The sequence below is a fragment of the Anneissia japonica genome, unplaced genomic scaffold, assembly GCF_011630105.1.
Source record: "Anneissia japonica isolate Jap-2015-1 unplaced genomic scaffold, ASM1163010v1 scaffold287756_len632865_cov181, whole genome shotgun sequence".
NCBI classification, from domain to species: Eukaryota; Metazoa; Echinodermata; class Crinoidea; order Comatulida; family Comatulidae; genus Anneissia; species Anneissia japonica.
Window position 1 is genome coordinate 477,306 of NW_022693589.1, and position 18,036 is coordinate 495,341.

The following is an 18,036-nucleotide window of genomic DNA, read 5'->3' on the forward strand; positions in this document are numbered from 1 at the left end:
TAGAGGGAGAGAGATCATATTTGTTTAATAGTGATACCGGTAATTTGTGTATAATATACCGTAAGCAAATACTCGGTAAATCTGTGCTAATGCTAATTGGTCAATATCGCAACTCTCCCTCAATAAATATCACAAGGTGCCAATCAACAAAATTATATTTCATTTATTAAAAACAAACTCTGTTATTATCTAAAGTATACTCTGTGAATGTCTATAATACAAATACAAACATTTCAAACCTTCTGAATTATACCAATTACACCATACTGCATAAACATGCAATGTAACTAGAGAACAAACACCACAAATACACTTCTAAAAATGTGCACTATATTATAATGTATAAAACTATGTGAGAATTAAATTTCGATAATTATTTCTCACGTAAGCTTTCACTTCAAATTTTTACTTCATTTTAACTTATATATACATTAGTTCCATTTTCAGCATAATTCCATACGTAGGCCTAAGTCTAAGTTAAACTGTTGTAACTATCGGTGTACACTCTTTGGGAAATAAACAGTCCTGTAGTGTCCTGTTTGTGTGTTTTTTTTTAAATTACTATGTACAGAGAAAAAATTTTTTTTAAAAAAAAACATCATTTTAGCTCCTAGAATCCACAGATAAAAAGTTGCAAGAGCCATTTCATAACATACCGTTTTCTTTTAATGTCTGAATGTGTGATGAACTTTGCAAAACTACAGTGTATTTTATGTATGTTGCGTACACCGTACTTTATGTGAATAGATTTATTTAGAAATCCAATATGAACAGGCCACCTAAATTTAATTTGTAAACTTTGTAAAATTCTCTACCACAATCTTAGTATTCTAGGTGTCTGTAAAAGCCACTGTTGACGTAATTAGTAACAACAGTACTTTACAAGGCCCTGAGACACCAGATAAGACGTCTCTATACACCAAAATTATTATTATTTTTATTAATTATTAAAGAGTAACATTTTTACAGCGTCTTAATATTAAAATCAGAAAAAAAACATTGGGTGTAAGTGCTAACCCCTATACATACAACTGTTATAACATAATAATCTTTATTTTATTGGATCCAATTACACTACAAATCATAATTTGACATTTGTTTTATTTAACCAATATGGGTAGGAGCATAAAGATTGCCAACAGAGTTGTAACAATCGTTGCCATACTGGATATCTTTGTTCTCGCTCTTATTTTTCTTCCTATGATGACATACTTGAATAAAAAGAAAGTAAATTCATATTTGTTAGTAGAATTTTGAAAGAAGTGAATTATGTAAATCGTCCCGTTGTCCTCATTTCGTCATAGTCATTAGTATCAATATTATTATTAGCCCTATTATTCTTGATGTTTTTGTGTCAGGAGATTTAATAGAAATGATGTTTTGCCCAAAACTTTTAGCAGGTAGGAAAAACTTCATTCATCTCCGTCGTCAGCGTCATCATCGTCATCACTACCATTGTCGTTGTCGTTATCATTATTATTATCGTTATTATGGTCATTATTATTATTATGAATATCGTCAGCGACATCGTCTTCATCATCATGTATCGATATTATTATTATTACTCTTATTATTATTATTATTATTATTATTATTATTTATTAACTTACCAATAACACCAATGACTGATATCAAAATGGCAAATCCACCGAGACCACCCCCAATGGCGTATACCAAAATTTTACCATTCTTCAAAAGGAAATAGAAGTGTAATGTTTTCAATTCATATTAAATCATTGTAAAATATGTGTTTATTTCATTAGAAATATGTTTCAAGAGTGTAAGCTACAAACTATGAACTTACTCAATAATGAATTTACTCAATATCTTACATGAAAATGAAAGAAAAGTAGGAAAATAGAAGGAAAAGGTATAACAATTGTACAGTATGGCGTATGTGCATGGTTTTAAAATAATTATAAAATATTTAAAAAAATATAAATATTTAAATTTCTATATTGAAAATAATTTATGAAATACAACTTAAAGTATTTATCCTCCAATATAAGAATGAGTAACAAATAGTAAATTATTCAATGGATATAAGTATAGCAGCATTATACCAGGGGACAGTTAAATTACCTGTTCCCTGATTATACTGAATAATATAAATCTAAGCCAAGCAAATATCACTATTAAACTTTAAAACGATTGCCAGCTAACATGTCCATTTTAAGACCACAGCCCTATTATATCAAAATATTTAAATTTACCAATTGATAAGCATCAGTTTCAAAAAGCCATGGAGTACTGATTCCATTCGATACTGACGTCACTATTCCACTTGGTGAGACTTCTTCATCTTTATCTAAAAAATAAATATAATACCCTATGATAATGATGATGTGCTAGATCGCATAATCTCGTACTTAATCTTTATCATAATATAATAATTTATTGAATCTAAAGATGTTTTTCATGGCATATTGTTAATCAGTGACAAATTAGGTATTTTTACAATAAGCATTGCAGCTTGCATTAATCAAAGTATGTGGTACAGCAGTCCAGTATCTAGATATTGTGATGGGTACATATATACCGGTACACACCCATTCCAAATCGAAAAAGGCTCACACTTTAAGACAGTCGAGAATATAAAATGTGTTATTGTCTGCAATAAACAGTAAAAGGGAATCTTAAATATTTAAATTTTAACTGGCAATCTATGGTTAGTCCTATATGTGGACATTAAAGTTGTTATAGTGTTGAAAATAGAAGTTGCGACCTAACTAGTTCTATCTGTTGAACCCAGCCGGTTTGTTTTTGGACATCCTGCAAAAATTATCCCCAAATCGGTCATATTGTTTGTATCATAGGCCAAACAATTTGAGTAATATTTACTATGTACATTTACTTCTTCTTTGCAAGAAAAGCACAAATCTACAAAATTTACAAAAGAAAAAAATATACCAGACATGAGAGCCAATGCTTGAGAATTGAATCCAAAAATTAATCTTGTGCCATCTAATTTAGATCTAATTAACACGCAAATTAATCCTTTAATTAGCCCGTTTCCCTCAAACTTTTTGAATGATTGTATGTTTTATTAATGTATTATCGATTGCCTCTCTAACGTCAGTTACCCTTGGGTGCGCAGACATTAAAATTCCCCTGAAGCGGCTTATTTCAATAAAAAGAAAATGAATGAGCAGGAGAGACAAACATAAACGGCAGGAGAATACAAGCTCATAAAAAAACTGTATTTGCTTTTGACTGTCTTTTCGAACTGGTACTGGGAAGGAAATTAGTTTGGTTCTAAAAAGGGGCTTCTGTTTCCAATAACCGGTGAAAATATTTTTGGGGAATTCATTTCTAAAATATTCTGAAATTGATTTATATTTTTTAAACTAATAATTATGTTAAATATTCTGATCATAATCACATACGCGAAAACAGAAGGCAACGTCTTGATCCAGGCTCTGTAGCAAGCTCACTATTGCAGACAAGACATTCTGCCTGTCCTTCCTCTGGTTGATAAAATCCACTGGGGCAATGCTCGCACGTTGCAGGCAGTTTATCGTTTCCTCGGTATGATCCCGGAGGACAATGCACTGGCAAAACAAACGAAATAAATTATACCTATGTAGAAATGTTTATTCAATGTTTTTATTTTGTACATAAGCCTAGTTAGTTTTATGTCACTGAGTAATGTGTTGAAAGAAATTCATGGAAAATTCACTAATAAAGAATTAAATAAAATGCTGCCATTCTGTTAGCGTTTGTAAAAATGTTTCATTATTTTTTTTTAGACATGAATTCATTGTAATATTGTAATTATAAAACAAGTGTATAAATCAAACTTACCGCAAATGTACCCATCCTGGTGTGCGTACTGAGTGTTGGGACATATTGGACCATTGATACCGGCAATGAACCGTGTCACCTCAAATATTTCTCCCCGATGTTCAAATATGTCTCCTGGTGTTAACAAATCATTAAGTTCGGCTACTTTGACCCGGACGCTTTCAATCTTATCTTGCGCCAAATACGCCAATTCCTCCCGACTTGCGTTTACAATATCAATTGGTGTGACATTGGTACTTTTGACGTCAAATGATATCTCAGTCAGAAACGTCTTTCCGGCAGGACTCGATTCCTTATAGTTTAGACGTTCGAGTTCTGGTTCATCAACACTAATGACCTCCGAAAGACCATTTCTTAAAGAGTCATTTTGTAAAGTCGTGTTTGAATCATCTAATCGATAAAGCGTAATCGTAACATCACTGGAGAACTCCGGTATAGATACACCAAGAATATTTAGTCTTGCACGATTTGACATCTGCCTTCCGTGTGCATTCCATGCCTCACATGTATACCATCCTTCTTGTCTAAATGTTGGACTTAATATCTCGATACCAGAAGCATTCTCACCTGAGATCGCCTCCATGGTTGATGTTGACAAGGCCTGAAAGTACCACTGGTAGTTTGGTAATGGAAGGGCGGAAGCTTGACAAGTGAAATATATACCTTCAGGATTTCCTTGTTCGATGTCAGCGTCTTGTGGATGTTTGATAATCGATGGTGGAAATTCCACAGTTAGCTGGCATTGTTCAGACTGAACTGACGTCACTTCGTTGCTGGCATGGCAAGTGTACGTACCTGAATCAGTGGCGTTCACTTGCTTCAGTAGAAGCGAATGTGTATAGATACCACTCAGCGTTTCACCGTTAAACGTCCAACTGAATGTCGGCGATGGGTTTCCGGATGCCTGACACGTTATAGTGACGTCATTTCCTTCAACCGTCACAACTTTAGCTTCTGGATGTTTAGTAACTGTCGGCTTTCTTAAACAAATGTCATTAGTATTTTTAAGAAAATGAATCTGATTGAGTATATTATTTGCTCCTGTTACAGCTTCATTGACATTCAACGTAGTTTTATCTAACATTCTTGATATATCGTCATCAAGAATTATAACCTTTTCGTATATTTGGCGATCTTCCGACAAATATTTCAATCCAATCAATTCAGTTGTCAAACAATCATGGAATCCCTCACAGTCATTCATACCACTGAAATTGCGTGTGTAGGTTTCCATTACGACTTCCCATCTTGATAAGACATCGTCAACCTCTAGCAACAATTTCGTGTTGTTGGCTTTCATTTTTGCTGAATCTATAACCTTTGTCAAAGCATTTTGCTCAAGACCGTCAACTAAACTGCTGTTTAGATACTGTATATCGTCAGTAGTCAAGTTGAAAAACTGAAAAGCAGCACTAGCATTTGCAGTTTCCGAGGATGTTGATAAATTATATATGTATTCACTGTGAAAGTTGTCTACATTTTCTAAACCTGGCACATTTGCCGCTACTTTGCTAAAGTTTGCAATCTCTAGCAGCATTTGGAAAGAATGTTCTACGAAACTCAAAGTATCATTAAAGTACTGACATCTTGCCTCATTTTGTACTATTCTCTGATCTCGTAAAATGATACTGCTTATGTTGTAATCTGATATGTTATTTATCACATTATAACTCACAGTATCCATCATTGGTTGTTCAATAATCATATTAGTCTCACGTCGTTTTCGATGATGTACAAGTCCGAAACGGCTTTGACTTGCTTCTCTTCTTCTTCTGACGGACCTTGTTATATCACCGAACAGTACTTCTGTCATAAACAGCGCACCATTTTCGATTGTGTAATCTAAATTGTTGAGGTCAATAACAATTTGAATCTGTACAGGATCGGACGCTAGTGTGAGGTGACACACAACTGGAATTATGGTAGTTTCCTCTCCAACTAAGTCAATGTCAAATTCAAGTTTCTTAAACTCTAAATTTGCTTCAATCGAACCATTTATTTGGAGTTCTTGTATTGCCAAACCTGCTCCAACATTCTTACTGATTTTGTTTAGCGCATTTTGCGTATTATTAAGATGTTCCTGTAACGAAAAGACTCTACTCAACACTTCTTCGTGTTGACCAATGGCGTCTTGGAGTTCGATCAATGCTCCATTCAATGCTGCTTCGGCAAGTGATGCACGTTGGAGAGCATAGTCTAAATCCTCAATTAGTGCTGCAAGGTCAGGAGTTTCTAGTTTCAGGCGGTCAAATAATCGGTTTCGTGTTTGTCGGCATTCTTCATTTCTACGCACACAGTTAGCATCGGGTACCTGCGTACTACACTCAACCTCTTGTGTTTCAGTCTGTACAGTCTGACCTACAATCAGATAATCAACGCAAGTACTACATGATGTGAACATAACCTCAATTTCTACTGGTTTTTTGCAGTTTTCACAACACTCAGATTTTGAATAAGACAGTCGCTGGCCTCTTTTTATTTTCACTGAACTTACAAGTGAGACACCTGCTTTGATCCAATTTTTAGTAAGTGCTGAAATTCCAGCGACCACTAATTTAAATGGGTCAAGACTCAACGAAGTTTTTTTAACAGGTGTTGCAACTACACAACTCGAACAACAACTAGTTGTTTCCTCAATGACTGTTGGTTCAGTCCTGTCGGCACAACATTGATACGGTACATATGCATAAACATCTTTGGTTACAGTAACAATGGTACGTCCAGGCAGACAGACACCACTACAATTATGCACCTTGCACACGGAATTCAATTGGTCTTCTATCTCCTTCGTGTAGTCATGTTGGTCATCCAATGATTCGCGTGTATTCTTGACATTGATATTTGCTGTCAGAAGATCGCTTTCTGCAGAAGCATATTTCTGTTCAGCCCTATCAACATTCGCTTTTTTTAAACGCTTTTCTTCCAAAACCACATCTAATCTTGATTTCACCATTTTAACCGACTTAACGCCTTGTTCTAATCTCTGTTCACTATCTTGAACTAATTTCTGAGATAGTGTGATTATTTTGTCTTTCATAATTCTTCCTAATGAAGATGGACCTTCAACAGCCATGTCACCATTTACATGTAATATCATTGATTCAAAAGAATCCAATTTTGAAGTAACATTTCCTTTCATATTGAAGAATCCCCATAGCTTTCCTGACAAGTTGAAATATGTTCCAGACATTGCCAAGTGCATCATGGTCATTTGTTCAATCCCAAGAAGCTTTGTGAGTACTGGTATATTTCCAATCCAATGATTATCATTAGTTTGCAATGCTAAACTAAGCTTGGCATTGTTAGGTATAGTTATGAATCGATTGAGTGTTTCTTTAGCTGTGTATTTACCACTAACACAAATTTCTGATATACCTGGATCAGTCTGTAGTTCAGTACACTCTTTCCAGCTTGAGTTTGACAAGTAGTTTGATACTTTAACTTCTAACAATGGAAAACAAAGGTAAGGCGACAAGCAGACTTCTGACGTCATACGAAACCCAGATCCTGCTGCGGTTTCGTAAACAAAAATATTCTGAACTTCTGTGAGAACCTGATTACTGATTTCCTCTAACTGTTGTGTTATGTTTTGAAGATTTATTTGGAAATTATTATATTGGTTAATTTGGTTGCTGAAAAGTGTATCATTAAGATAACGAAGTGACTTCAGAATTTCTTTACACTGTATACGAATCTCAGACAAAGAGTTACCAATTGACTTCCTTAAAGAGAGTACTTGGAAATAATTGTTGATTGACCCTTCTAGGTAATTGGTTGTTGATAAAATAGGAGTTACATACATGTCACTGTATCCATATGTCAATAGCTGTTCAGCTAATGTAGATAATTGCTTTGGTATGTCCCGTAGTTTATTGATAATCTGTGTTAGGCCGTTAAGGTCTGATGGAATAGAAAGACTCGGTGTCAAGTCGTAATATACAAACACCTCTGCCGGTGTCCCTACTTTCTGGGGTTTAAGCAGCCATGAAAATGGTGTATCATCAAAAACGCTATGTGAGGTTGAAGACTTCATTACTATTCCACGTGTAGATGAGTATTCACTTGTAGAATAATCTAAGAAACAGAATGATACAATTCACTATTTTCCCCTTATTTTTCCGAATAATTTACAGTATAAAATATTATTTTATCACGCTTTACTGTATATCATATACCAAATGTCATGTATCGTATACCATCATATACCATATATCTGATATATATTTATCATATTCTAACATAACCATTCATAACATAACCTGATTTGACGTTACTTGACGTGAAATGGCATTACTAGGCCTACTTGGTAGGTACTCTTTTCATTATTTATTTTAAGCCTCGTAGAATCTATGTATGAGGTATATAAAACAAATACTGACTACTGCTCTAGATTCCGGGAACGGTAATATCTAGAGTCCCCTACCTCGCCCCCGGGAAGATAGTTTGCTGTGGTCTCCAGATTGCCTTGGGGCAGATTTCACCATTCCCATCACAAGCATTCAATATTTGTATAATATGTCAATGTAATAATCTCATGTAATAATATAGTAATTATTATACACACATATATATATAATAAGTATGCCTACAGTAGATAATAACATATTGATAAGATATAAACATAAGAGGTACGGTACATCATTAAAAATGTAAAAAATAGGCATGAATGTTATTTTATGATTAGGCATGAATAGCAAGTGTTCGAGCAGGTGAATTTTCCATAAACATAGTTTTAAACGTTGATAAATAATGCTGGTATTTATATCTATCTATTAATTTGTTCGCGGCTAATTTGAATTTGCTGTAAATTAAAAAAATTACTCACTACCAAAGCTGGCATTTAATATTGGGTTCTTCACTTTGTTTGATTTGAATTCTAGAGATACGTCCTGTCCAAGAATTTGCCAGGGCAGTCTAATTGTTGAATTGCCAAATTGCTGTATCTGCCAGCGTTGTGTAAACAGGTGACTAAATAGCTGTTATTGAAAATAAAAAACAACTATAACGTTTTTAAATATATTTCAAAAATATGTTTAAATTATTACTTTTGGATAACTGTATATGCTCTGTCTCTTATACACATCTAGATGTGTATAAGAGACAGTATATATATTAATTTTTGCTCAGCTGAAAAAAATTGATCTTTAAAATTTGAAAATTGTACTTTAACATGCAAAAATGCTGTAACATGCGTTTAGTATCAATTCATCTCTACGATTTTTTAAAACTAATGGCAGATGTTTCAGGTATTTTAAAACAAGGAGGCCTAGGTGGCTATACACATTTTTTGCCAAATTTAGGATAAAAATTTATGACAACCTGGCAGCTACCACTGGGGGACTTCCAGAGGCCTAGAAATTTCACTCAACGTAGTTACCAGCGATTATCTGTGCAGTGACCCGTACACGACCTTCTTGTTGAATGAATAGGCCTAGGATAGTCTTTAAAAACAAAATGTCAAAACGAAAAAGAAAAAAAAAACAGAAAATAGGGGAGCATAAAACCTGCGCAGTGTTTTTCGTTGTCGAAATACTCAAAAGAAGATATGTGCCTGGAAGAACGAAATATGCTCAGGCTAGGCCGCTGGAGGTCCCCCAGTGAAAAGTTGCGGGACGATTGTGGCGTTTTTTCAAAATAGATAAAATGGTGTATTTGTTACACAGCCTTAAAATAATTATTCATTATCGTAATATAATTTTAGTGTCCTAATCAAATCCATACACACAATCAGAAGTTGAAGTTCGTTTAAGACTAGTGTGACAATAGCCACTGCATTAAACAAATTTGAGCATACCTGCGTTACATTTTCTAGCGTCACATAAATATCTCCACTACCTTCAAGTTTTGCAGACACTGTTTTGTTAATATTGAAGGTGTACTGAAGATTGGCAAAGAAGCTAATTTTGTTGTCATCGTGGGCTTGACTATATCGACCATTTGGATCGAGCTTGTCAGTTGTTGAGAATCCCAGACCATTCACCTCAACGTCAATAAAATCAACGGGATCCACGTCATTCATGTAAGCTAAAAGATCTCTTGAACCTTCTGGAAACATCATCATCACTGTTCCTGAAGTGACGCTACACACACCCACAAGAAAACAGTATTTCCCTTTGTATGGCGAGAGTGGTAAAGATACATATCTGCCCCCAATATTCAATTCAGCCTTGTAGAGTAAATAGACGGAATACTGACCATCACTGATCACGGGTGCCGATGAGCACCATTCTATTGATTTAACCTCATTTCCATTAAGGATCAACGTTGAAAATGATGTTTTTGAGTTTCCTGGATCTATCTTAACTGATATAAAAGTGATCCAATCAGGCAGAATATTTTCAAGTTCTTGTGTGTATTTGCGATACAATGAACTCAGTTTAACAAAGTCCTGGACACCATCCAAGGTTATACCTTCAATTTGACAATTGGCAAGGACAGTGTCTGTTGTTGTATCAATACTTATGGTTGAGTGTCCGATAAGATTAAGTGGGAGTTCAAATGTGTTTGTTGCTATGGAAACAACACCAAGAGTTTGAGTAGCAGAATTCTTTGTCTTTGTCCACTTCTTTGTTGATGTGAAATTAACATCGACACCCGAACATATAGATTTATCTGAGAGCTCAAAACACCCGGATGGAAATTGATATCTCGGTGTGAAATATTTTCCATAGACATACCCATTGTTAGGTGTATTATTTTGAAACACAAATAGCTCGTCATCGTTTGGAGATGTAAATGCAGCTGCTCCTTTTCCCCTCATAACATACGAAATCTTTGTAAAACCCTGACCAACTCCTCGAATAGAAACTTTTTGGTTCTTCATGTTTGGCGTAAAAAAAAGTTGTGTTGGGTGAACAATTACTCTATCAGGATCCGTCACAATCTTTAATTCGATTGTTTGCTTCGGTTTAGCTGTAAATTCTAAATCATGGTAGACATTGCCTACCCATATCTCAGGCCAAACCGGTGTTGTTACGAAACCGTCCTCGCAATTCCTTCCAGTATAACCTGTTCCAGAGCAGTCACAGAAATATCCGTCAGCCTCATTTTGAGAAAAGCGGCAAACACCATTTACACATGGTGATGGCTTGCACAACTCTATTTCTAAAATGAAAATACAAGATAACTTTATTGTCAAACAATTTAAAATAACCAAAAAAAATGTATTTATGGCATAAATAAATAAAATTACTTTAATAAGGGAATCTAAAATAGTGAACCACACATTCTTAATTAAAATCAACAATAGGTAGAGTTTAAATTCATATTGTATTCGGTATCCTAGAGCTTTTTTTATTTACCAAAATGTAATTGTACTGTATATGCTAATCTGAACCCAAAATTATTTGATCTGTGCATAATGAAAATATTTTATTCCTCACTAATTGACTACCAGAGTGCGCAGTGTATTGTTGATGTCGAATATTATGGAACTATATAGGCCAAGATCTCTTCGATTCTTACCAGTACATACTGGGGCAGAGCTGTTCCAGAGTCCAGATCTTTGACATTGTGTAACAATATCTTCTTCTAAGAAATATCCGAAATCACAACCAAAATTACAACGACTGCCGACTGTGTTCTCACATGGGAAAAAGATGTAACCATTGGGTAGTGACAGCTCAGGACATAGAATCTCTGTAGTATATAAATGTATAAGCCTATATAATTGTATAATGTATAATACATCTTTTTTATGCAACTAAAAAATTAAATTTTTAGACACCATTGATTTTTATAAAATATACACTGAATTTACATATGTTATTAGATAGGGCCTACAAACCTTCACATTGAGTTACTTGACCGTCCCAATCACCGTTTGATAAGCACTTTCGCTTATTGGATCCTAAAAGTCGATAATTCCATGCACACTCAAAGACGCAAGATTCTCCGGTCGTAAAACCAGTGCAGTTTCGTATGCCGTTGTAAGGTACTCCGATAATAACACATGGATTAGCTGTCACAATATAAACATGTATAATATAGCCTTATTAGGCACTCATCAAATTGGTTTGGTTATACAATAGTATAATAAACCATCATTCCTAACTATGGTTAGTTTATTTTAAATTGGTTTATAACACATCGGTGATTTATCTATATATTGTTAATTGTTTCTATTCCAATGTAATATATTTCACTTATAAATCTAAATAGGGAATATTATTTGCCATAAAAAAAAAAAAAATTTCTTGTTAAATATTTAGAAGAATAACACTATCGTAAATTTTCTATTTTATTGTGGTGATAGGTTTGAAAATTCAAATTATTTGCCAAAACATTGTGAAAATACATTGACATATATCCTGTAATTACAAACATAAAATAAATATAGGCCTAATTATGCTAATAAGAGAGATACAATAATTCAAATAAGGGTTTATTATATATATATATATATATATATATATATAGATGTGTATACATTGCAGCTTTTTCCATCAGAGTTTAGTGTCCAGCCGTCGTGGCAATCACAAATGAAGCTGCCGATAGTGTTGGAACAATTTTGGCTACATCCACCTATACCAGTAGCACACTCATCAACATCTAATTAATAGAAAATATTAAAACATGTGAGTTAGATAATAAGCACCGTGATTTAGTATATCAATGACATATATCACCAGACTTGCTTTGTCTGTTTGGAAAACAGAACATAGAGCTTTTCCTCTGCCGTAATGAGAGCTACTGATATTAAAAAGTATGAAATATATTTAAAAATTATGAAGTAAAAAATACATTTAAAAAATTGAGAATTATGAGCATTATGACGACGACGAAGGCGACGATGACGACAATTGTTATGATAATAATGTAGAAGAAATAGGCAGATCATTAATTATAAATATAATATTCATACCTTCACAGTTATATAAATCAAATACTTGATACCCTTCTTTGCAAATACACTCAAAGCTGCCGGGTGAATTGGTACAATTGTGACAACTGGCGAAAGTGCATTCATCGATATCTGAAGGTAAGCACATGTAAATGACTTCGATGTGTAGAAAATATAGTGGTTTTGTATTATAAGTCACGTATTGAGTGCCCCTAAATATTATGCATTTATCAAATCTACTAACAACAAGATGTCCTACTGGGGGTGGGGCTAAGTATTTATAGGTATAGGTATAACTATAGCAAGCAGCGTTATCTGCAGGCCGAAGGCCCGAGCCAAGGCTGGGTATGGGAGTGGTGTCCCCTCCTCCCAAAACGAGATTTTATAAAAATTGGGACTTCTAGATGGCTGGGATTAGAAAACTAGGCCTGTTTTTCTGTTTTTTGGTCCGATTGCCCGACGAGATTTGACCGATGAGGGGGCTTGACACCCCCACCCGCCTCCAAAATGATGCCTGACGTTATTCAAAAGTATCATCGGTCAATTTCATGAGCCAACAGTTTCATGAGCCCAACAAATAATCAGTTTTACATATGGTAATAACTGTTCTTTTTCTTGGTGTTATTGACTTGCATATTGCACTAATATTGCCAAGTGATATGACAATATATATCTTGAGTAGAAAAGATATTGATGGCTAATAGCTTTGAAAAAAAAAGACGAAATAACATGACATTTTTATTTATTAAGTTTAACGATTTTAAATTGTGACATAATGTATTAAGTATTATAAGATTACGTCCCCTATTATTCTAAGGTATATTATTTTTAATGAAACTTCTCTACAAAAAATATAATAAATATTGCGATGATTAGTGCAAGTATTAGTATGCTTAATTTATTTTTACCGGTACAGTTAGTTGTTCCAGTATAGCCATCGGAGCACGAGCAGCTGAATGATCCAGGATAGTTGTTACAGACCTGTTCACATCCCCCGTTGTTTACTAAGCATTCATTAATATCTAGAACATTAAAAGAACAACAATATTATTAGAAATTAATTGTTGGTGTACTTTCACCAAAATGTAGACATAGAATAGCGTAAATGACAAATCATACAGGAGTTTTCTGCTGCAACAACTAGTAGTGGATAAAGGATCATATTCTCACAAGCCATGGTCACACAGCAATTAATATGTATAATTTAAAAGTACAGAATTAATTAATCATAAGAAACCTTAAACTAAAGATTCCCACTTAAATTATAATAATATAAGAAGACATCGGTATATTAGACATCATAGCTTATTTTTCAAAACATATTTGTCTTGCCTTAAACGATGACATCACTGTCAAAGATATTGTGTGTAATTTCTTTTCCTCTCATATTGTAAAAATTCTTTAAAAAAGTTATTTACTTTTATTCAACAACATAATAAACACACACCCACACCCCTACACACGCCCCCACACAAAATTACATTTAAAAATTTTACACAAGAAAATATAAAACGAAATTTTTTTTTACATAAACACAAATTAAAACGACATTAAAAAAAGACATGAACTCACGCTCAACAACAAGTACAACACCAAAAGTAAGTCTTGCCAAGAATACTTAGGAACCATGAAATTCTTATTCCAAAAATCTATTAGCTTTCTTTATGATAACTATATGATCGACAAGGTCGATTGCCTTTGTGAAATTAACGGTGCAGGTATCCAAGGTACGACCATGTTCAATGTCACTAATGACAGGATGTAAAATACTTACATTTTTATAAGTTACTTTTTCCATATCTACATTACCTTTTTCGCATCTGTCACCATTATATCCTTCGGGACAGTCACATATGCTGGGGGACGAGCACTGACCATTGTTCTCACATGGCGGGTCGCAATTGGCTAAAATAAAATTGCAATAACTTAAAAATGGAATTCATAAATTTATATATGAGAGATACAAAATAATCTATCGCGCACGTACTAACTGACTCGAGTAAAAGGACTACACAAAACTACCAATCATAAAGAAATGTAATAGAAATGAATTTCCGTAAGTGTTTGTAACGTCTAAAAATCAATTAATTAAAGTGGTGTGTGGAGTTTCCGTGATTATTTTTGTTTTCAACTGTTTACTTTAATGATACTTACGTAGACATTCGGTAAGCGTCGACAGTACATATCCAGAAAGGCATTCGCATCGAAATCCACCGTGAAAATTAGTGCATATGTGGGCACATCCACCATTGTCCTGCAGACATTCATTTACTAGGAAGCAAATTAATAGCACAAGCTTTTTAACAAACAAACATTCAAAAATCGATAGATAGTATCATACATAGTCGGACAGTTATTATCACATAAAGAAAAGAAAAGAAGACAAAATAACAGATGCGCTAATTTAATATTTAAAAAGGCCTGAAATGATGTATTTCTTTTATGGACAATTATATTAATTAAACATGACAAATATCTTTATAACACCAGATAAGTGCATCAAAGTAGGCAATAAGATATGTTTGGTAAGACATACTTAATGCATAATATACTTAAGCGTCAGTTAAATCACACTTATATAACACTAAATTCAAGCTGACTTGTAGGCATAAAATTTGGCGATACCTTTTTACGTAGGCCCATGTAAGAAGCACTCTTCTTTTCAAAAATGAGTCAAAGTTTAGTCAATTACAAGAAAAAATAAGACCTATCGTACATTGAATGCACACCCCTAAACACCATACTCACATAATAAAGTTAAATCATTAAATGTATATTATTTTGATCACCAATTAAACTTACAATCAGGGCAGCGGTCGCCAACATAATCTCCCTCACATTCACAGTAATTTGGTGCCGTACATTCTCCGTGGATACATGGTGGCTGACAAACAGCTAAAATAGAATAATAATGTATTACTATCTGAAATGATCAGTTACATAGTTTCATAACTTCTACTAGAGATAATATTGATAATAATGGACATTTATATAGCGCCTTTTCCTTACGGTTGCAAAGAGAGTGTATCAAGCACATAAACCTCTGGAACAAGAAGACTGCAGTTCAGTGGCTAATTACTAATACGCATTTTGCATATTTATTTTTAAAATAATTTCAATCACTAACAATAATAATAATAATAATAATAATAATAACAGTAATAAAACAAATGGCTAAATGAGCATACACAATCACCCGGGGTCACCATACGTCTTCGCTCTGGTGCGATCACTGACCCCAAAACATATATAACACCGAAAAATATAAGTATTGAAAATGCTAGTTGTAGTAGTGATAAGGATCAAGTTGGCAATGATAGTAATAGTGATGGTAATAAAAGGGTCCGATGGTGATAATCTGCAAACAAATACAAAAAATTAACTACAAGGAAGATGAGGAAAACGGTGAAGAATAATAAACAAGGAGCTTCATATTAAACAATGAAAAGAGCAAAAAAGAAAAAAAAATGAGAAGGAATAAAATTCTGGACAAGAAAGAAATTAAAGAAACAGTCTCAAGTTTAGGCAGCAGGCATATTTCCATCTCTTGTGCAAACACATAATGCTACGCCATAAAGCTATTTTTTTTTCTCAGATGACAGCATAAGAATTTTTTTTTTTGAGAGTAGGAAGAAGAATTGCAGAAATGTTAACATGTATTTCTGTGTTCTTTCCGTACCTTCACACTGCCCACCAACCTCATCATACCCCATATAACACTGGCAATAGTAACTTCCTTCCGTATTGACACAGAGATGTTGGCATCCACCGTTGTTTTCATTACATTCATTAATGTCTACAGAATAAGAATGGCAAACATGTGTTGTATATCTTATTATATGGGAGTGGAGCTGTAGCATAGTGGTTAGTTGATGCTTGTCTTCCAACTTTGTTACCTTAACATGATTTTTTATGACCAACAAACGCCATTCTTGAAAGACTCCTAAAGAGACTTGAGTTTTATGAGCATCCTGTGTGTATGTTTGTCTTGTGAAGACACACACAGTTCGTTTTGGCGTATCTTTGACATTGAGCATAAACATAAATTAAGATAAACATAGAAGAAGGAAGAATCAGTAACATCACGACATGCGAACATATGCGACTGTGCGTTTTTGCTATGTAGAAAAAAATAACCTACCACTACACCGTAGTCCACTAAAGCCAGAGCGGCACGAACAGCGGTCCGGGGATACACAGGTTCCGCCAACACCACATTGCGGTGAACATATGGCTAATAAAATTAAATCATATAATTAACGGCGTTATTAACAATATAGTATTAACATTTCTTTTTTTCTGAAAAATGCAATCGGTAAAGGGGTTACTGTATATTAGAGGCTATGGAAGTTATCGGTGAAAAACGACGGTAAAAGTAATTATTTTTCCTTCAATTAATATAAAATATAAATTAATATTCAATCGTGTTTGCGAAATTGTGACAAATTACTCTTTGATAGAGTAATAACCCCGAGCCGTATTTTGTAACATTACAGTTTGTTTTTATTTCTACTACAATTATTAATTGTTATAAATTTCGAACAGAATTAATCTCAGCAGTTTTCAAGCAGATCCCAAATTACAACGTTGCACTTGGAAAAGCTCAACGTTTTTGAAACTGTTGATCCGGTCATAGTGACGTCACACCCACGAATCAACCACATAACTAGGAATAATCTGAAGTCCAAAAACTTTTGTATTTAGTGCCGTATATCGTATATTGTTTCTAATTGTCTAATACTGCAAAACAACTGACTGAGACAAATCTAGCGAATGAGGAAGTAAACACATGCAGCTAACTAAAAAACTACTGCTCCTGTGAAAACGACGGTAAAATTATATTTTTTCCTTTAACCCAGTAAATTGAATTAATACGAACATCTTTATTGCAATAATCATTATTAGCATATAAATAAAATTATAATTGTATAATTTATAGAAAATAAATAGAATGCCATGTAACCACAACAACACACAACCTATGCGAATATTTTAAATTTGCAGAAAAAGTCTGATTTTCTATTGAAAATCAAATAGATTTTATTTTAATGTATAGGCCTACATAAATTTGTATATACATTAGATTCAATAGTGTCTGCGAAAATGTAATAATCATGTCGTTGCAGTAACCCGAAACGTAATTGGAACTATTAAAATTTGTTTTGAATTTCATTACAATGTGTTGTGAATTTTTGGACAGAATTAATGTCAGCGGGTAAAGCAGTTATACATTTTATAATCTATGTTGTTAAGAGTTTTTAAGACCGGTAGGCTTCGAATCCCTGACGTATATTGAGTGCATCGGTTTTGTACTTTGTCCGATGCTTTGAAATTATTATTATATTATAATTAGGCTATAATATCATGTGACCTTAGATCCGTAATGATAT

General features: G+C 33.7%; 1 protein-coding gene across 1 annotated transcript in view; it reads right to left on the minus strand.

The window, feature by feature from the left end:
- Positions 1-590: 590 nt before the first annotated feature.
- Positions 591-18,036, minus strand: part of LOC117100827 — a 29,926-nt gene continuing 12,480 nt past the window's right edge. Inside the window, exons 5-21 of the mRNA XM_033240651.1 lie at positions 16,788-16,880; positions 16,326-16,442; positions 15,449-15,541; positions 14,801-14,917; positions 14,456-14,551; positions 13,555-13,668; positions 12,668-12,778; positions 12,232-12,354; positions 11,591-11,764; positions 11,269-11,442; positions 9,599-10,908; positions 8,630-8,780; positions 3,805-7,878; positions 3,387-3,551; positions 2,214-2,308; positions 1,611-1,689; positions 591-1,211 (exon numbers count right to left, since the gene is read on the minus strand). Of these exons, the coding sequence (XP_033096542.1) occupies positions 1,105-1,211; positions 1,611-1,689; positions 2,214-2,308; positions 3,387-3,551; positions 3,805-7,878; positions 8,630-8,780; positions 9,599-10,908; positions 11,269-11,442; positions 11,591-11,764; positions 12,232-12,354; positions 12,668-12,778; positions 13,555-13,668; positions 14,456-14,551; positions 14,801-14,917; positions 15,449-15,541; positions 16,326-16,442; positions 16,788-16,880 (7,193 nt within the window). The 3' untranslated portion in view covers positions 591-1,104. The remainder of the gene's footprint in view (positions 1,212-1,610; positions 1,690-2,213; positions 2,309-3,386; positions 3,552-3,804; positions 7,879-8,629; positions 8,781-9,598; positions 10,909-11,268; positions 11,443-11,590; positions 11,765-12,231; positions 12,355-12,667; positions 12,779-13,554; positions 13,669-14,455; positions 14,552-14,800; positions 14,918-15,448; positions 15,542-16,325; positions 16,443-16,787; positions 16,881-18,036) is intronic.